Source organism: Stegodyphus dumicola, chromosome 4 (assembly GCF_044657685.1).
Source record: "Stegodyphus dumicola isolate Sdum_Otavi_A_Nest chromosome 4, ASM4465768v1".
NCBI lineage: Eukaryota > Metazoa > Arthropoda > Arachnida > Araneae > Eresidae > Stegodyphus > Stegodyphus dumicola.
In genome coordinates, this window is record NC_140771.1 from 193,334,970 (window position 1) to 193,354,697 (window position 19,728).

General features: G+C 33.9%; 1 protein-coding gene across 1 annotated transcript in view; it reads left to right on the plus strand.

Moving 5' to 3' along the window:
• LOC118203764 (choline/ethanolamine transporter flvcr2a-like) overlaps positions 1-19,728 on the plus strand; it is a 56,315-nt gene that overhangs the window by 24,848 nt on the left and 11,739 nt on the right. Inside the window, exons 4-6 of the mRNA XM_085815889.1 lie at positions 1,406-1,540; positions 12,178-12,245; positions 16,949-17,052. Coding sequence (XP_085672015.1) covers positions 1,406-1,540; positions 12,178-12,245; positions 16,949-17,052 — 307 coding nt within the window. The remainder of the gene's footprint in view (positions 1-1,405; positions 1,541-12,177; positions 12,246-16,948; positions 17,053-19,728) is intronic.

The following is a 19,728-nucleotide window of genomic DNA, read 5'->3' on the forward strand; positions in this document are numbered from 1 at the left end:
AACAAGTAAATAGAAATTCCTGTTGCACAGCATCACAATTGCGAAGAAAATTGACAGCATTAATCTTGATATTTTAGCCGACTTTTAATTTTTTAGTTTTGCTTGATGTTTTGATATTTTCAAGCTCTGTTTGCTTGATTTATTATTAAAGCTTCTTCTATTTCAAAATCATAGATCCGTGTGTCATAAACTATAATACTGCGTTTTAGGAGGAACTCCTAAGTTCCCGGGGGGGGGAAATATTCAATGATTCGGGAACAACTTGAAAAGCGGCACACCGCAAGCTCAAATGATCTTTTAAAATTGCTTGACAGGATCTGAATAATACAAGATCATGTTCAATAATATCATAATATTTAAAGTATATCGCTTACCACCAAATCTCTGACTTGATCAATGTGTTACTCATTAGTTGAAGTGAATGATTTACCACAGCACAGTTTATCTTTGAACCTTTCTCTGAATAAAATATTTTATATCACTCAGAAACTCTTGTTTTAGATAATATCTTCAAAGGTCTGTAGCATAAATTTCATTGCAAAACAAAATTTAGTTCATGTTCTTGCCTCAATTATATTCGGAATTTTAAAAAAATCGCCAAAAAAATTAGTTATTCATTAAAAATAAATGTAAATTATGACGTGCCGAGAAACTGTTTCCATTTAGAGCCAATTTGGGATAAGCGTCGAGTAACATCATACTCATAACATCTTGCCTTCGTTCTCACATAAGTTTGATTAATTCTGGATAAGCCACGTTTTGCTTTTTATGAACAAATGTACACATTAACTGTTATTATTGTACTTTCTTGAATTTTGAAAAAGCAAATCGGACTTGGCATCTACAGAACAGCAAGTAGTGGATTATTTTCAATGTTGGACACGATAAGGTCAGTTGAATATGACTGACAAAACAGTGATAGACTGGAACAGTTATTTGCAACTTGTTCTAAATGAAGCTTTTGGTAAAATCGAAAGGAAATAATCGGAACAAAATAATAGAAACTGACGAAAGTTTTCTAATGAAGCGCAAAAATAAAGCAGGTCAAATTTGATCATTTATTAAATGAAGGGGCGCCAGTTTCTTCAGAATTCCGCAGAAATGATTGGCACAGCATTTGTGGGAATCTATGCCAACATCATGATCGACGAGATAGTACATTAAGTACCCAAATATATCCGTAAATATATATAGAAGAAACGAAGTAATGCTTGTTGCTAGATTTTGATGAAGATCGTACTCATTTCTAAAAATAACGTTGGAAGTGATTTCTTGCGCTACACACTTTTAGTGCGCATGTCAGTCTCTTTCTATGCTTCCATCATGCTTGTTGTGTCAGTATTGATAACAGAGCTTCACAGTTTTGTAATAATTTTTTAAACCTTAAAAATATTACTTTCTTCAGCCTTTCAGGATGAGCCCTTAAATCCACCAAGTCAATGTCAAGCACTCAAAGAACAATCAACATGTATACCGTATAAAACTTCTGCACTTCGCATCATACGAAACAAACATTTTGTTCTGTTACTATTCTTGTATGGTAAGTACTGCATATATTTTTATAATTTCGTATGCATTGCAGTTTTTATATTAAGCATAAAATCTAGAAGTAATACTTTTGCCTTATTTATATGAATGTTTTGTCTTTACATTTCTTATCAGTTTTTGATATTTAAGCTTCAAATTGTTCAATCAGATTATATATGAGACATTCGGAATGATAACGTAAATAGTTTTAGATTCTTCAAGTGCATCATGGAGTATATTATTGTCTTTAAGTTATATAGATAATGCAACACAATGCGTAAGTTCCATAAGAACAGGAGAATCTGGATATTTTTCTGCTAATCCTGGCAGTTTGAAAAGTGGAAAGGCCTAATTCGTGCTAATTGTTACAGATGTTTCAAAAATAAACTAGTGCTGTAGCGTTATCATTGCTGCTATTGTTAGTAAGCAGAATCAAAACGACTATATTCCTAAACGTCCGTTTAAGCTGGCTAAACTTTGAACCCAAGAACGCGAATACTTGACAATTTCGCTAAAGGAGAAAAAAGGCAGTCACTCCTTTAACATAGGGACTACGTTCCTCAATAACAATATTAGAGACAAAAAAATTAAGATGCAAAACATGTCCCTGTAAAGCGCTTATATCTCAATAATCACAAAAGTTATAGCTTTGGGGGTCTATTTAATAGCTAGGCACCCAATTTAGAAAAATAAATTCTTTAATTAATCAAAGTACATACACGGCAATAAATAACGGGAATCTCAGCGATGAGTAAAACGCGTACATGAACTTGTAAAAACAGAAGGCGAAATGTTCGCTTTTGCAGTCGCGCAGAGATGATATTCTTATTGCTCATGCGGGAAGAGGAGAACTCGAAGCGGCGAAGAAAGTAGGGGGGGGAAGTAGCCCTATACCATCTCCCTTCCTGGAAAAAGGAAATGCCCTAACAATCTGAAAAAGAGAGGGAAAAATTAAGTCTTCCACATATCGTTTGGGAAAGTGGACACGACTTTCTGAACGAGTTAGATATTTTGCTTTCGCAGGAGCACTTTTTTCAGGTGGCTGTTCGTTTACTGGATAGGTTGGTCGCTGCGATGAGGCCTTATCTACATCAGTTAAACTAAAAGGTTCAGATACATCATTTGGGACTAAATAAGCAGGTTTTACTCTGTTGATAGACACACTGATATCATGTCCTTGTTTAGATATGGTAAAAGATTTATCACCACGTCGAAGTACTTTGTACGGACCCATGTAGGTGAATGCAAGGAGGGTTTTACCGGATCTACATGTAGAAAAATATGAGAGCATTTATCTAAGTGTTTATACGCAAAGATCTGTTTTATAGAGTGATTGGTAGTAGCAGTCGGGTGGAGATGTTCCAGATTATGATTGAAATGTTTTAGTCACTCCTCGGAATGTTGCTCTCAGGAGGCATAAAGAATTGTGCTGGAAGACGCAAAGTTTGGCCATACACTAGTTCGGCTGGAGAGCAGTTAACTTCCCCTTTGAAAGTAGTCCGAAGTCCCAAAAGAACTGAAGGTAATGCGATAGTCCAGTGTACGGATGTGTGACTCATTATGGATTGTTTGAGGGATCTGTGCCACCTTTCAATGATGCCGTTGGCTTGTGAGTGATACGAGGGGATGTGAGAAAGGCGAATACCAAAGTACTTGGCTAGTTCTCGAAAGAGTTCACTGCGAAATTGACTACCACGATCAGTGGTGATCTGAGCAGGCAGACCAAATCTTGAGATCCAACCAGCATATAAAGCAGTAGCGACGGTCTCTCCCCGTCTATCTTTCAATGGATACGCTTCAGGCCAGCGAGTATACCTGTCGATGCATGTCAGACAGTAAGACATTCCTTGAGATGACGGAAGAGGTGCAATCAAATCTCTATTGATATAAGAAAAACGTTCATCTGAAACTATGAAAGTAGTTAAAGGAGAGTGTACATGATGAGATACTTTAGCCTTTTGACATTGTAGGCAAGTTTTAGCGAAGTTCGTGACATCCTTTTTCATTCCGGGCCAGACAAATCGGTCACTAATTAACTTTAGCGTTGCTTTAGCTCCAGGATGGGAAAGATTATGCGGAGCTGAAAAGAAAAGTTTTCTATGACTGTCTGGAACAAAAGGACGGATTTTCTCATGCGAAATGTCGCAATACAGTTTTATAGAATTCTCAGGCATTTTTAACTTTTTTAATAGCAGAACTGAATTTTCTTTGTCTAAAAAGGATTGGAGTACAGTGTCACTCTGTTGTGCTTTCGACATAGATTCATAGTTAACAGGAATGACATTAGCAACCATTTCGATGCGAGAAATAGCATCGGCTGGTCCATTTTCTGCACCACTCACAAGTTGAATATCAGTAGTGAACAGGCCGATGAAATTAAGTTGATTAATTTGTCGAGGTGAGAGCTTGTCATACGAGTACTTTTGGAAAAATTATTTTGTGAGTGGCTTATGATCCGTAAATACTTGAAAGTTCGTACCTACAAGCAGATATCTGAAGTATTTGATAGCGGCAAATATTGCCAACAGCTCTCGGTCGTACGTACTGTATCGCTCAAATTTCTGGAGAAAACTCCTAATGGTTCCCATATTTGAGTATTGTGTTGTTGGAAAAAAGCGCCTATGGCTTTGTCTGATGCGTCGCACATGAGAGCAATTTTCTTTTTTGGGTCTGGGTGCATTAAATTTGTAACCTGTGTCAGAAGCTGTTTACAGGACTCAAAGGCTGTTTCAGTGTCTATTGACCAATCTAAAGGTGTTTTGTCATTTTTCTTACGACGTTCGAGCATACCATTTTAAGGAAATTGAACTTCAGCAGCAGGATTTAAAAATCTTCTATAGAAATTAAGAATTCCCAAAAAAAAACATCTGAGTTTATTAATAGTTTTGGGTTTGAGAAAATCTTGGATAACTTTAATTTTTTCTGGTAAAGCAATGACTTCATTTTTTTCGATAATATGACCTAAAAATATTACGCGTTCTGCAGCAAATGTGCATTTAGGAAGGTTGATAGTATAATTATGACTTTTTAATCTCTTAAAAACTTCATCGATATGAAGTATATGTTAATCGAGGGATGATGAAGCAATCAAAATATCATCTATATAGAAGAAACAGAAATTTAAATCTGGCAGAATTTGATCGAGTAATCTATGCATGGTTTACGCAGCATTATGTAAACCAAATGTCATGTAGTTGAACTCAAATAATCCGAAAGGAATAACTATTGCCGTTTTTGGTATGTCCTCTTTATTCATTGATACTTGGTGATATGCCTTCTTGAGGTCTAATGTCGAAAAAACAGTTTTATTGCTCAAATTAGATGTAAAATCTTGTAGATGTCTAATTGGATAATTATCTGGAACAGCGATTGAATTTAATTTATGATAGTTCCCGCAAGGCCGCCAAGACCCATCCGGTTTTTTTTACCATGTGGTGAGGGCTACTCCAGGAGCTTTTAGAAGGGCTACAAAGGCCTTTTTGCACTAAATAAGTGAATTCCGCTTTTGCGGTAGCCAATTTGTCAGGCGCTAGGCGCCTAACCTTAGCTGCTACTGGAGAACCTTTAATTTCGATTACGTGCGTAATTCCAAGAGTATTGTTATCCAAAGGCTGTTTTAAAATATCTTGAAACAGTGAATCATATTTTTTAAGTAAATCCTTAAACGCATGTAACGGTTGTAAAACTGTAATTTTGGGTATAGTATCCCGTGATACCTTGCCATCTGACTCAACGTTAGTCATGCTGTCACTTAATTTTTTGGATTTCAAATTAACAATAATACCATAATTACTTAAAAAGTCTGCGCCCAAAACTGGTCGCGAAACATTAGCAATAGCAAAAGTCCATGGAAAAATTCAGCGTAGACCTATCTCTTAATTGACTAAACGTTTTCTATATACGAGTACATTAATTTTGGTACCATTTGCTGCAATTAAATTGGGCAATGATGTTGGTATACATCAGTCTTGTGGAATAGGAGGCAAAGCAAACAATTCAGCGCCTGTGTCAACCAAAAAAATGTGTTCTTAAAGATTTTTCATATCCAAGAAGGCGGCAATTATTTTGGCCTATGGCGTTCGTCGCCACACACGCTTGGCCGTCTAGTTTTCCGATTTAAAAGTGCAAGGTTTGTTGCATTTTTCGCCAAACTTGGTGTGGTACCAACACAGGCATCAGTAGTGAGAAGAGGGGGTGACAGCATGACATCACAAGTTTAGAGAAACGCGCAGACTAAGCCCAAGACCAGGAGAGGCGATGATAGGGTGAAACTCTGACTTGTTCAATTATTGTTAAAAGACAAGCAAAGATGAAAAATAAGAAAAAATTCTTTACAAGTGCGTATAGAAAGAGTTAGGTTATAGCATCGTTCAGTTCGAGTCGATGGCGAGGAGTTGTGGGAGAGACGTACTGATTTCGCTTATACAAAGAAATAAACATTAAAAAAAAAAAATCTGAATGGTTTCAGATTTTAACGGCTGCCCAAAATGGCTTGTTAAAAATGTTTTATGCTCTCGCTGTACACGCAGTCTACTTAGTCTGCTGTTGTCTTCACGCATTGCTAACCCATTTGTTTTTTTCTTTTTTTAGTTTCATTTTAAGCATCATTTTTTTCACACTTACGCCACATACAATTCAACAGCAAAATTATAAAATTTTTATGTAATTTAACAAAATTTACAATTCCTGAAGCAGGCTTAAGTGTTGGCATATTTTTTTTTAAATATTTTTCACGCTTTTCTCAGCTTATCATATGAGTGTTTACTTAGTTTTCTTAGTAAGATGGCTAGCATAAAAGTTTTTTGTTAGCCGAAAAAGGACGTTATTAGCAAATGGAATATTAGTTTCGAAACGGCCTTTTGCATTGAATCACTATAAACGGAGTATCGCTTTTCAAATTGTTGCCGTCATATATTATCGTCCTATATTATATTTAAAGTAATTAAAGGATGAAGAATCTGCATGAATGTATGCATGGCTTTCACAGTGTGAAAAAAAGACTGTATCTAGAGCCATCAAATTTTGATTAACGTAGTCTTCTACCAGAAAATATGCATTTGGAAACCCGAATTTTGAATTTCGAATTTATTTTATTATCGTATTCTGTAAAATTTTAATAAATTTTGATGAACAAACTCAACAATTTCAAAGCGAGCAGTGGCAATACTGTAGGGAAAAACATTCTTATCTCCAGCATGCGAGACCATCTATCGGAAATTTTAAAGATATGCGTTTTTTAAATATTTTGTGATTTTGCTGTTGAATCGAATTAAGCGGGTCCGTGACACTTAAAGATAAACGGGACACTTAAGCGACACCAGTTAGCTGATACGGACACTTAGTCGACAGGACATTTAGCCGACACGGACACTTAGCCAACAAGACATTTAGCCGACAAGGACACTTAGCCGACAAGACATTTAGCTGACACGGACAGTTAGCCGACAGGACACTTAGCCGGCAGGACATTTGGGCGATACAGAGTGACGGTGACTTTTCAGGATATACATCCTGGGCCATTTATTGATGCTATATTTAAATAGATCAGTCATGTAACTAGATAATATTATGTACGCTGTTTTGAAAGTCGCGATGTGTAATTTTCAATACAATATGTTATATTGTTTCATGTTTTTATTATAAATGTCTCAAACTTTCCCAATATCTGTTAAATATGTATAAATTTTCATTTGACTTTTCATAAATTTTTTTCTCTCCTTCATTCCTTCTCTTTCGCGTTTTTGCTTTAGCTACAGGGTAATAGGCAAATTTTTGGCGTCCATTTTCATGAATGCATTTATAAAGTTCTAGCCTAAAAGCGCAATTTTTATTGGAAGAGACTAGTAAAACGGTAACTCTATTTCTCTTAGTCCCAGTAGCGACCGAGCGGTAAAGTCACTGAACATTGGCAGTTCGGTCCGAATTTCGAATCCCGCGAACGTACAGGCTTCACGGGTGTTTTCGTGCTTTTCCCCATGTTTAACATGTATACAAGCCAGTTTTTCTTAGAAAGTCCTCCACGAAGGTACCCCTCCCATTAGGCAGATAGCTCTCTAGCTTTGCCGTAATTACATAAACCAAACTTACTTCTGTTAGGTGCCCGCAGGCCACGAGATACGAATTCTCGTGCCGGAGCACTATCCCAGATTAATAAATATGCGATGCCTAACCTGTAAATAGCATTTTGAGGGTGTAAATAGCATTTTAGATTTAAAAAAAAGTAGTTCCAGTGTGTCGAGGAGTAGGGCGAATCACTCTACTTCCTGACAGGAAAAGGAAATTTCATTAGTGGGAGGAGCGAAACTACTTTATACGGGAATGAATATAGTGTGATGTGTTGAGCAAAGTAGTAATGAAATGTGAAAGTATTAGCAATCTAAAAGCATTGGGAAGAGCGAGACTCATTGTCGGCTTAACACTAGAACGGCGGGAAAATCTTACCTACTGGAACGGCGGTAAGGGGTCATTTTAACCTTTCAATGCAAGTACTGAAATAACAAATAAAAAACAATTTTAAATGCCATAAATTGGCACAAATACGTACTTTATATGTATTTCATATGTTATATTTAATATCGCATGATAATTTATTGACTTTTTAAAATACTGTAAATGTGTCAAATACGTGGCGATCAATTAGATCATACCACAATTACCAAATAACTCATTAATATGATATAAGAATTTATTTCAAATAAATAGTTTCACAAATTAAAAATAATGTTAACTAAAATAAAGCACAATTTATATAATAACATCTTTTATGTACTTACTCGGAGGATGATTCCCTCTGTAAATCCAGAAATGAGAAATGTTCTCTGATGTTTCTGTTATATCATTATATGTGTAGCTGAATGAAATATGCAAATCATTTCGTTTCAATTCTATTTAATGTTTAAAATATTAGAGATTACACATACGTATTAAAAATTAATGCAGTTGGTACAAAAATAATTTTTAACAATTTTTCCGTTGCATTTTACGCGCACAACTTTGGAACAAGATGCATAATATTGAGATTTGTTGCCAATGCATGTCTGTACTTGACACTTTTTTCTCTTTATATCTATTTTCTTTTCATGTGTTTCTTCTGAAGATTCAAGAAGGATCTTTGGGGGTTTTGAAGCTATATGTACCACTCTTAACTCCTCTCCTGATTTCAGTAGAAAATCTCTCCATTTAATGGTGTTTCTTGTTACACTTTTAGCCCACCAGCGGCCGAGCGGTAAAAGTCGCTGAATACTGGTAGTTCGGTCCGAGGTTCGAATCCCGCGAACGGGCTGGCTGCATAGGCGTTTTCGTGGTTTTCCCCATGTGTAACGTGTATACGAGCCAGTTTCCCTTAGAAAGTCCTCCACGAAGTCATCCCTCCCCTTACGCAGATAGCCCTCGAGGCTTTGCCATATTCACACACACACACACACTCCTTGCTACACTTTTGTAAATTATCCAGGCGTTCAAAGCTGTGTGGTCCAAAATATTGAAAACAATATCTACAGGCCATAGTCTAGAAGGCGATTTAACTGAATATTTTCGGCACATCTGATCACGAATATACACACCATACTTTGTTGCGTTGTAAAATGCTATTGAATCGCGCAACTTCTTGAGACTGTTTTCAGTTTTTACATTAGAATGAGAAAAACGCTTTTGTTTCTTTTGCCTTGATATATGATAAATGTGATATTATCCTGTTCCAATATTGTCGATGAATAAAGATTACTACGCATATTTCTCTTTTGTTCTTTTTCATAGTGACGACTATAGTTGCATTTTTTTATTTAGCATTTCTGCTAATTTAATGCTAGTAAAATAGTTATCCGTGGTAATATTCCTCCCTTTGTTTAGATGTGGTACGGTAATTTTATGACAACATTTTCAGACAAACGTAATTGAGGATTTGCTGTTTCATCTTTTCCTAGATAAGTAAATTCATTCAAGAAGTATTTAGTATCAACGTTGACAGTTAACCAAAATTTTATTCCAAATTTGTCAGGTTTATTAGGCATATATTGGGTAAATCTACACCTAGCTTTAGATGGGAATAATTGTTCATCAACTGTAATATTTTGTCCTGGTCGGTAGAACGTTTTGCAGTTTTCAATAAATTTGTTCCACATGTCTGATGCTAGAGCAAATTTATCAGTCTGTAATCGAGCAGATCTTGTTGTCCTTTCATCGAACCTTAAAAATCGTTTTATTTCTTTGAATCTATCTCTTGGTAGAGTTTCTTTGCAAAAATGGTTTTCCCCACGCTTCGGACTATAAGGAATATAAATCTAAACGCTTTGCTCCTAATACTCCTCGAACATATAATATAGGGACAAAAGCATCTAACTCAGCCAGAGATAACTTCCAGTCCTTATATCCAAGTTGCCGATGAGCTTCGGATTCTGTATATTTCTTTCAATGCCGCAAGATATCATCAATAAAAAGCATGAAAGCCCTAGACTTTGTCCTCAAAAACACGACTTTTTGCAAAAGATGTTAGTCTTGTTGTTCTCTTAGAGCATTATAAGTAGGAACAGTCGCAGAGTAAATTTTTGGAATTTATTTCATTCCATATAGTGTTATCAGAAGCTGTAAAAACTGTTTTGCAAATATGCTGATTCGCTTTTGTTGGTTTATTTCTGGTGAGGTCTTCGTTTACTACGCTGTCCTCGGATTCACTAATAGTTTGTGTCTGAAATTCATCTTCAGTTTCTACAGAAAAATTATAAATTTCACCTCTTTCAGACTCATTTTCAACTTCAACAAATTTTTAATTTCTTCATCCGTAAGACCTCTTTGAAGAATAAAGATAGCAAAATCAGCTTACCTTTTGTGCACTCAGTAGCAGCAGTTGAGTCTCCGAAAGTATTGTTGATGATAATATGAGGGATTTATCCATAAATAATACGATGCAGCCTTAAACACTAATAACATTTATTGTACCGTAACTAAAATAATATAAGTGAGCGATACATTAATGTAAATACAAGCACAAACAGAAGCTTGATAATAACTATAGAACAAGAGGATCATGGGATAAATTAATATCACATGATTAACATAGTTGACGTGGACACCCGTGTCTTGGCATTTTTAGGGTTGCCAGAGTTTTAGGGTTTTTCAAGTTATAAAAAAATTTTATCTATTTATTCTCAAATGCCTGATTAATTTACAACACTCTTTTCCGCTTATTAGACATATTTTGTAAAAGTTGAAAAAGTAGAAAAATATCAGACTAACAGAAAACGATAGGGAATATATTTTAGCATATGATTCTCCCAGAGTAAAGGAAAGTGATAATGAACTTGACGGCAGAATTCATATGTACTGAAATACTGATTTCATCGTTCAAGAAAACATCTGTCCTAACTGTTATCATCTGCACTAAGTAAAATACATCTGTAAAATAAACTATTTCTGAAAAGAATGTAAGCAAGAAAAATCCTGCATCTACCTTCCTTGCAGTATTTTCTTCAAACAAATGGATAATTGCAGACAAAGGAACAACTTATATAGACATTACAAAGTAGTGTGACCACCCAGGTTTTTATCCCTCTGGGAGATAATATAAATGCAAACGAAAAATCCTTATCAGTGAATGTCTTTCATGGATTATTTGAAAATGCCTGAAGCAGAAAGAGGGATAAAAGTAAAGGTGTCAAAATGACCCTGTCTACTAATACATGCCATTATATCAAAAACTAACAAACCGAGAATGCTGAATTTTTTTTTACAAATATTTGTTAGCTCTTTAGGAAAAGTCTAAAAATTCCAAACGATTTCTTCTAATAAAACAAAAGTAATCAACGGTCAAAAGTTTTCAGGGGTCAAGATGACCCCCTACAGCCGTTCTAGTGTTAATGTCATATCGGCTAACTATCCGTCTTGCCGAAGTGTTTTTGAAGGCGAAGTGTTCTGTCGGCTAACTGTCCTTGTCGGCTAAAAGTCCTGTCGGCTAAGTGCGCATGTCCGCTAAGTGTCCCTGTCGGCTAATTGGTGTCGGTTAAGTGTCCCGTCGGCTAAGTGGTTGCAGGCTAAGTATACGCCAAGAACGTGATATTTAATAAATAAAATAAACACAAAATATTAATAATAAAAAGACAAAAATTTGTTTTCTAAAGCTGTCTTAGTAAAACTGGACATTAATATGATGAATTGAGAAAAGAGTCTAAAAAACAGGAAAATATTATACCAACACTTAAGTCTGCATTGGGAATTCTAAACGTATGCTGCTTTTAAAATTTTCATAATATTGCTGCGGCATTGCATATGGCGTAAATGCAGAGAAAATGATGCTTAATAATAAAGCTAAAAAGAGAAAAAAAAAGATGGGTTAGTCAGAATGAGTGTAACAGCAGACTGGTAGACTGCGAGATCACAGAGAACATAAAAAAACATAAATGAAAAACTTTTGCGCGACCGCTCAAATTTAAAATTTCTTTAAGCTCAAAAAAATTTCATAATAAGTAGATGAATAAAATTTTGATGCATTTTCTAAATTCTTTGATTAAAAATATTCTCGTTATGAGATCGTAAACTTAAAATCTTAACAGAATGGAAGAAAGAAGTAAAATTTTTTATGTTAAAATTAATAATGGTTACAAATATAATTCAATTGTAAATTTATTGGATAAAATTGGCTTTTTTTTAAATTTTCAGGTTTTTTTGTTGCTACTTTCATAACCGTTGCAACAATGTTGAACGAAACAGTTATTTATTATTTTCCCGTAAGTATAATGGCCTATTCTATTTATTTATTTATTTTCAGTTACAGTAGCTTCACAATATATATTCGTTTTTTTAAATAAATGTAACTGTATCCTGTTTTGGAAATGAAAATTTTATTTGGTGTACGATATTTGTTATGAATACGACTCAAGTTTGATGAGTCACAACTGTACGCATTACCCTGTTTAACTCTATGAAGAAAATACTACGACTGCCCATGAGAGTCCGTACGACTGTTGTTACTTTTCAATAAACAATCCGCTCTGTAACTCACTAAATTTTCAGGTTATTTTTGCTTGTTTTCGTAAATTTTTTATAGTTTCTTTGGTAGTTAAAATCTTATATATATATATATTAATGTAGCTAGTGTGACATTTTAAAATTTTATACAAATACTTTCTGGTTAAGAATAACAGTTCACCATATATATAAATCAAGGTAATAGGTTCAATTACCCCTGATTTATATATTTTAATATCACCTTAATTTATCGCATTTGAAAATAATTATTTTGAAAAATCTTCCACATACTTTTATATCTGATTTCCGAGTTAATATTGATTACTTAGTACTCACTAGCAAAACCTCATGCTAAAATAAGGTTTAATAATGATCTTAACGAATTAATATAATGTATGATTCACAATTCACAGTTATTAAACTGGTCAACTTCAGTTAATATTTAATGCAATATAATATTTGCCTAATTCCTAATCTCCTGTTAAATGAAGATTTCTGCCTCAAATAATTTCTCGTTTAGTCATTGTGAATGGCTGAAATTATCTTTCAACACCTAAGATTTTTGAAAAATTGCACTTGCTTTTGGATTTCGAATTATTCTTATAAAATTTTATGCAAATAATAAAGCTTTATTTTAAGAATTTTTCCTACATTACGAAGGATTAATTTTTTCCTTTGTACATGAATAGGTTTTGATTTATTGTCTAATTTTTTTTGTGCCAGTTATATTATTTTTTGTTAATCTCTACCAATCACTTCTAAAGATAAATCTTCCTCGCCGTCATCATTGAGCGTTTCACATTCTATTATTAGCTATTAAGGTTGATTCTTCCAGATTAAATGACATTTTACGAATTTCTAGAAAATTAAAGCTAAATATCTGCAAAAATAGATAACTTTATACGCAAGACTGCAAACATGTTATTGGAAATTTAACAGCACTTCGTCAAATATTAGCAGACCACGAACTGGAACAACTGAGCAAGAAGGCACAATCTCGAAATTTAGAGAGCATCTGTCTTTTCAATACTCAAACAAGTGAAGGAAGTGAAATGACGGAATATTTGCAGCAGCAATAGCAACAAATTAAAAAAAATTTAGAATAATCCCAAAAACTCCTACGCCCTTGAATCCACCAAGAATATTGCTCCAAAAAGTCAAATCAATGATCATTTTCTATTTCTGAAACCTAAAGATTCAGCTGGAACACCTAAAGATATCAAAAATCAACTAAGTTCGGCAAGTAATCCACAAAACATCCATACCAACAACCTCTCGAGAGGACTTTCAGCTCCCCGCATATTTAGAGTATCCCCATACTTCAGCGATATTATGCATTTGCAAATATCAGTGCCTTCCGAGAATCTCGGTGGGCCCTCGTGTATCGCGGTAGGCTTCCCTAATCACTAGGAGGAGAGGGGCAATTTTGTAAGTAAAAGTACAAAATATTTTATTTATAATTAAGATAGCATAATGAATATTTTATTAATGGAAATCTCGCTCGACAAGGGTCATATAAAATGTTACATTTAATTACTTATACAACACTCCAGTCCTATGTTTATTAAAGCTATCTATATATTTTTCGAAAATTTATAATTGGATGTATATATTTAGGACCAATATTTGATTAAACAATTCTGCTCCTTTTTAAGTAATTTTAAAGTATATTTTTATTATATAACAAAAAGTTATATAAACTATCTCGTTTTCCAAATCTTGTTATGAGATTCTCCAATGAGTTGAAAGTAGGAACTCTTTCAAAAATATCAGCTTCCTCAAACGTCATTAGCGTGAGCAATGTTTAAGAAATTGATTCAGTTTGTTCTACATTTGAGGAGAATAAATATGGATGTAATCAAACGTTTCTGTTCCCAAAAATCGAAGCTAGGATTCAACTACTAATTTTTAACAACTTTTATCCGGCGGTTAAAAGTGAAATGCATTTTGGCTACGAGTTGCTATGTTTCTAATAGTCCTAACAGCCTATAAGTTCTTGAATTGAACTATAAGTATCTACAAATGTTTCGTTTTAATTTGAGCAACATTTAATTTTGCTCAATTATAGATGTAGACTGAAGCTCAGATGACTAAAAACAATTGGATGTCCGGGACATAATAAATAATTTTGCAAGAATGAAAATAAGCAATACAAGTTTTAATAAATATGGATCAGTATCATAGTTATTATTGCTTTTAGCCTACGTTTTTTCAATCACATTAGTCACCTACCTTAATTATCAAAACATTAAAAAGATAAACAGAAGATAAGTAGTGGTTAAACAAAATTAAATGGGTAAGCGAAAAAAACATACGTAACTCTTATAAAAATTGTCTGTTAAAGAAAATGTGTTTCTCATACATATGTATGATTGAAGGTTAGACAATATACAGAGTAAGCAAAAAGTCTTTATTTTAAATATTTTGCACAAAATAAGCGCGGAAGATAGAAAGGTCAAAATTTATCATTACCTAGTCCCATTGTTACGTTTTTCACCTTGTAGTTGATTGCACCAAAGAACTGGTTGTAACAAAACGCTATCGATGAAGGAAATAAAGCTAAATATATTTTGTGGTACGATCAAGCTAAATAACCTATCAAAAGTGAGTTTTAGAAGTTCTTACAGACGTTTTCCTCCAGATATTAAGAGCATCAAGAAATAGTATGAAAAATGTAAGGAAATTGGTAGCGTTGGTATACCTTCCAAGAAGTGGCAGGTAATTAGATTAATGAATCTGTCGTCAGTCGGGGTATCTCAAGAACCGAATCTTTTACCAATACTCTGCAGGTCAGAATAACGCATGCTATGTCAAATTTTACACAGCGAATACTTAAGAACACATGCCAAGAAGAAGTATGCCAATTTGACACTCTCAAAGCTACAAAGGGTGGACGCACTGAACTTTTCTAGGCTTGATTTGGTTAATGTGATTATGACAAAGTTCCGAGGGCTATCTGCCTAAGGGAAGGGATGACTTCGCTGACTGCTTTCTAAGGGAAAGTAACTCATATATACGTTACACCTGCGGAAAACACAAAAACGCCCATGCAGCCAGCCCGTTCGCGAGACTCGAACTGTGGAACGAACTTCGGCATCTGGTAGGCTCTAAAGTTTACTTATGTAACACTATTTATAAAAGAAACTTAATTATTGTTGTTACTCTTCCCAAAAATACCATATATGCGGAAAAACTGAAACATATTTTGAGCAAAATTTTTTGGTCAGGGAAAGATTTTTAGCTCGCCCTGTATAATATTTGTAATTGCTTATGAAAAGTTCAAAATTTTAAAAAATGAATTTAAACTTGAGCTGCATTTGCAAATGGGGAAAGTATTTTTGCTCAGCCGGTGTTATTTATTAAAGGAGCTAATATTTATGTTATGTAAATTATTGAGTAATTTATATCTACTAACTTTGCTTTTTCGTTTGTGTGCTTAGTTATTATCCTGTTTGTCAGCTATTTTGTAACCTAACCAGTTTTTTAATCTTTTGTTAAAATTAAGTTAGAAAGAACCTTAGTTTGGCAGATAATTGAAATAAAATTCGAAATATTACTTCATATGTTCATTATGTTCATATGTTCATATGTTTATATTATATTGTCATATGTGCTAGTGCACTTTTCTCGCAGAGTTTTATTAAGATCGTATGATAACCTAAACTCAGGCTAAAATAGAGGCCTAAAATTTCATCGTTCTAAAACTTTATTGACCGGATAAAAATGGGATTAAAGGACACTTTACAAATTTTCCAACAAATAAAATTCAGTTAAGTGTATTTCACCTGGATGTGCTAAAATATATGCTTATATTGTTAAATAATTAATTTAGTCATGAAAAAAGCCATAATTACTCAAAAGTGTCTTTACTCGAGGTTCTTGATTTGCCCGCATTAAACCATTCTCTCATAGTGTAGTGTTGCTTAAACCACGGTATTCTAGTTTTCTAAGAAAAATTATAAACTAATTACGATACCTTCATTTAGAACTCCAGTAAAAAAAAGATTTACAAAACAATATTGTCTATTTTATTTCTTTATTTGTTAGATTTCTTTAAATTGCTATAAAAGACATTGGAACAGCAATGAATGTTTCTGCATAATTGATTAAAACTTTTACATTATAGACTGGCCCACCAGCGGCCGAGCGGTAAAGTCGCTGAACACTGGTAGTTCGGTCCGAGGTTCGAATCCCGCGAACGGGCTGGCTGCATGGGTGTTTTCGTGGTTTTCCCCATGTGTAACGTGTATACGAGCCAGTTTCCCTTAGAAAGTCCTCCACGGAAGGCATCCCTCCTCTTAGGCAGATAGCCCTAGTGTGCTTTGCCATAATTAAATACACCAACACCAACACCGACATTATAGACTGAGTGGTAAATATCCATCTGAAACGCGATAAAAATACGATGATTATCATGATATAATTAATTAATTAAAAATTATTTATTGTATATCAACAACAGGGCAGGCAGAAAGAAGTTGGTATAATGGGAGCCATCCTCATAGGAAGTGGAATGATAGGATCTGTTGTTGCGGGGTACATACTGGATTTGACTCACAAATTTAAGTATGAACAGTTCATTTCCAAAACAATTGTCTTTCTTTTGGTACTTCTCTAAAACTTGTATTCTGCTATTATTTTATCTCTCAGTATCTCAATTATTGCAAAAAATTGCAAAAAATTATTATTGCAAAAAATTATTATTATTATTATTGCAAAAAATTGCAATGATTGATTTTAGCTTTATATAATTACTCTTTTTCTGCAATAGCCTCGAGCATGTGTCCAGACGAGCATGCGCAATCTCGGCAAATGATTGTAATAAATAACGTAGATGCACGTGATCTGTAAGACAAGGACATTTTATTTTCTTCCTTTAGATATGCATAGATTGATAACAAAAAAATCTCTAACTGTTATATTCACAACAATCTTATTGTCACATATTTCACTAAATCAGTTAGAAAAAATATGTTCCCAATTGTTCTCAGATGAGTATAGTGATTTGGATAGATATAAGGCATCTTGCAGAGTTTCTATCAAAACCGCAATATCCATAGACGAAAAGCATGAACGAATAAATTAGGTCGAAGAAAAGTGTCCGTTTTAAAGCAATATATTTACCACGCCCGCAACATGCACTGCTGCAATAATCATGATCATGGGTCAATATATAGTCGAGAGTTCAAACAGCAGCGGTTCTCAACCATTTGACTAACGCGTACCATCTAAACAAAAATTGAAAAACTTCAGTACCACTACTACATTTTGCAACGATTATTCTTCATTTTCTCAATAGAAATTTTAAAAAAAAATTGCCATCTGCACATTGATTTGTGAAAAGGAATATTATTATTACATTGTCTATTTGTATTAAATTTGCACACATAAAATATATTAGATTAAAAAGTGATTACCATTTTTACTATTAAAATTTAAGTTATCATAATTTAATTCTAAAATTTAGTGCAAAATTTGAGCCTGTTTAAGAAAGATTGAAATAACCATGGAGATCCTGGTTATATGACTAGTGTTTCCGCTCTTCGAAATTTACTCCTTATATCGGCGAGAACTTATAGTATTTTGAAAACGCATTCATGCATGACCGTATTCGACTGAACGCTCATGCACGACCGCAAATTCTTTGTCTTCACTTAGTTTTAACAGTAAATTAGGATCCACTTTTAATTTTGTTCTGCATTTTTTTTTTCAAATATAACACGGAAGAAAATCTTTGTTCACACAAATAGGGTGTGCAAAAAGGCAATAAAAATTTAATAGCTTTATTTGAAATGCCTTTGAATTCTTTTTTCGGTTCAGCCAAAAGTTGACAAATGTGTTATTTTTGAAATCTTCCGTTAGCTTTCAGTCATAAGAAATGTCTATCAATTGTTCTTTTTCTTCACGAGATTTTTGAATTTGGTAGTTAAAAATATTTTGCGTACCCTCTACTTTTCCCTTGCGTATCACTGGTTAAGAACCGTTTATCTACAGGAATTACATCAGCTCCTTATACGTAGTCATGGTGTCACTTGGTGACAATATAGTATTAAATTCCCTACTGGTTTACAATCTGCAGTCATTGGGCTGTATTTCTTTGAAAAATCTAGTAGTAATATTTTTTGTAGTGAGCGTTGAATCGAATACGGTCATGCATGAATGCTTTTTTCTTTCAAAATACTATAAGTCTTCGCCGATGTGAGGAATAAATTTCGAAGAGCGTAAACATTAGTCACACAACAAGGATCTCCATAACAAGGTTATCCACTGAGACATCTTCTGATCAGTCTAATCGTTCGATTTAGCCGTACTTGAGTAAACCCTTGGTCTATCTCAATTTTTCCCAAATGGCGGACCCTCAGTCGACTTCGACTTGGCCACTGATAAGGCTAGAAATGGTGGCCATTTTTATTATGGAGGCACCTAATAGGTGGTTCACCTTTACCTCCTATTGAGGGGACGGATAGTTACAACCATGTCTTCTCCGGGATTCAAATACGAACGCTTTGGTATCAGTCGGCTTTCCTAACCATTATACCGTCTGAGCGACATATCTGAAATTCAAAATGTACGAAATATGTCCAAGTTACTGGTTAATGGATTCAAAGACTGAATTAGACACGTTGTGCTGAAAATTCCTTGTGTGACTCTTCAATATCTAGTGGCTTCTGTAGCATGTGGATTTAATAAACACATCAAACAGCAAAGCAATTACATTCATTTGACCTGCGCGATATTCGAAACATAATAGCATACAGCAAATTTCAATCTTTCATTATATAAACATGAGAGAAATTTATTCCTATATTGGATTTTAAATAATTTTCAACTCAATCTATTGCAAATAATTAAGAAAGAAATTATTTTTTTTTATTCTTTAACAGCATTAATCTGATATATTTATGTATTCCATAAAGTATTAAATGGATTCTACAACCCAAGTAATCTGCATGCTGAACTTAAATTTGCATTACTGATAGGACTGGAGTTTATCTTAGCATTTAAGAGAGAAATTAAATCCAATTTTATTACCGAAGGGTATTTTAAAAACAGTTGCTACGGCTTTATTTTTTAAATTGTTATTTCTAAACACATACATTCTACTAAAAATTTTGTTTAAATTTTACATTCTCGGTGAAAAAAAAGCAGTTGAATTTGTATGTTATGGAAAGTGTTAAGATTAAAAATCTTTTACGCAACTCTTCCATCAAAAAAGAATAAGGAATAGCGAGAAATCAAATT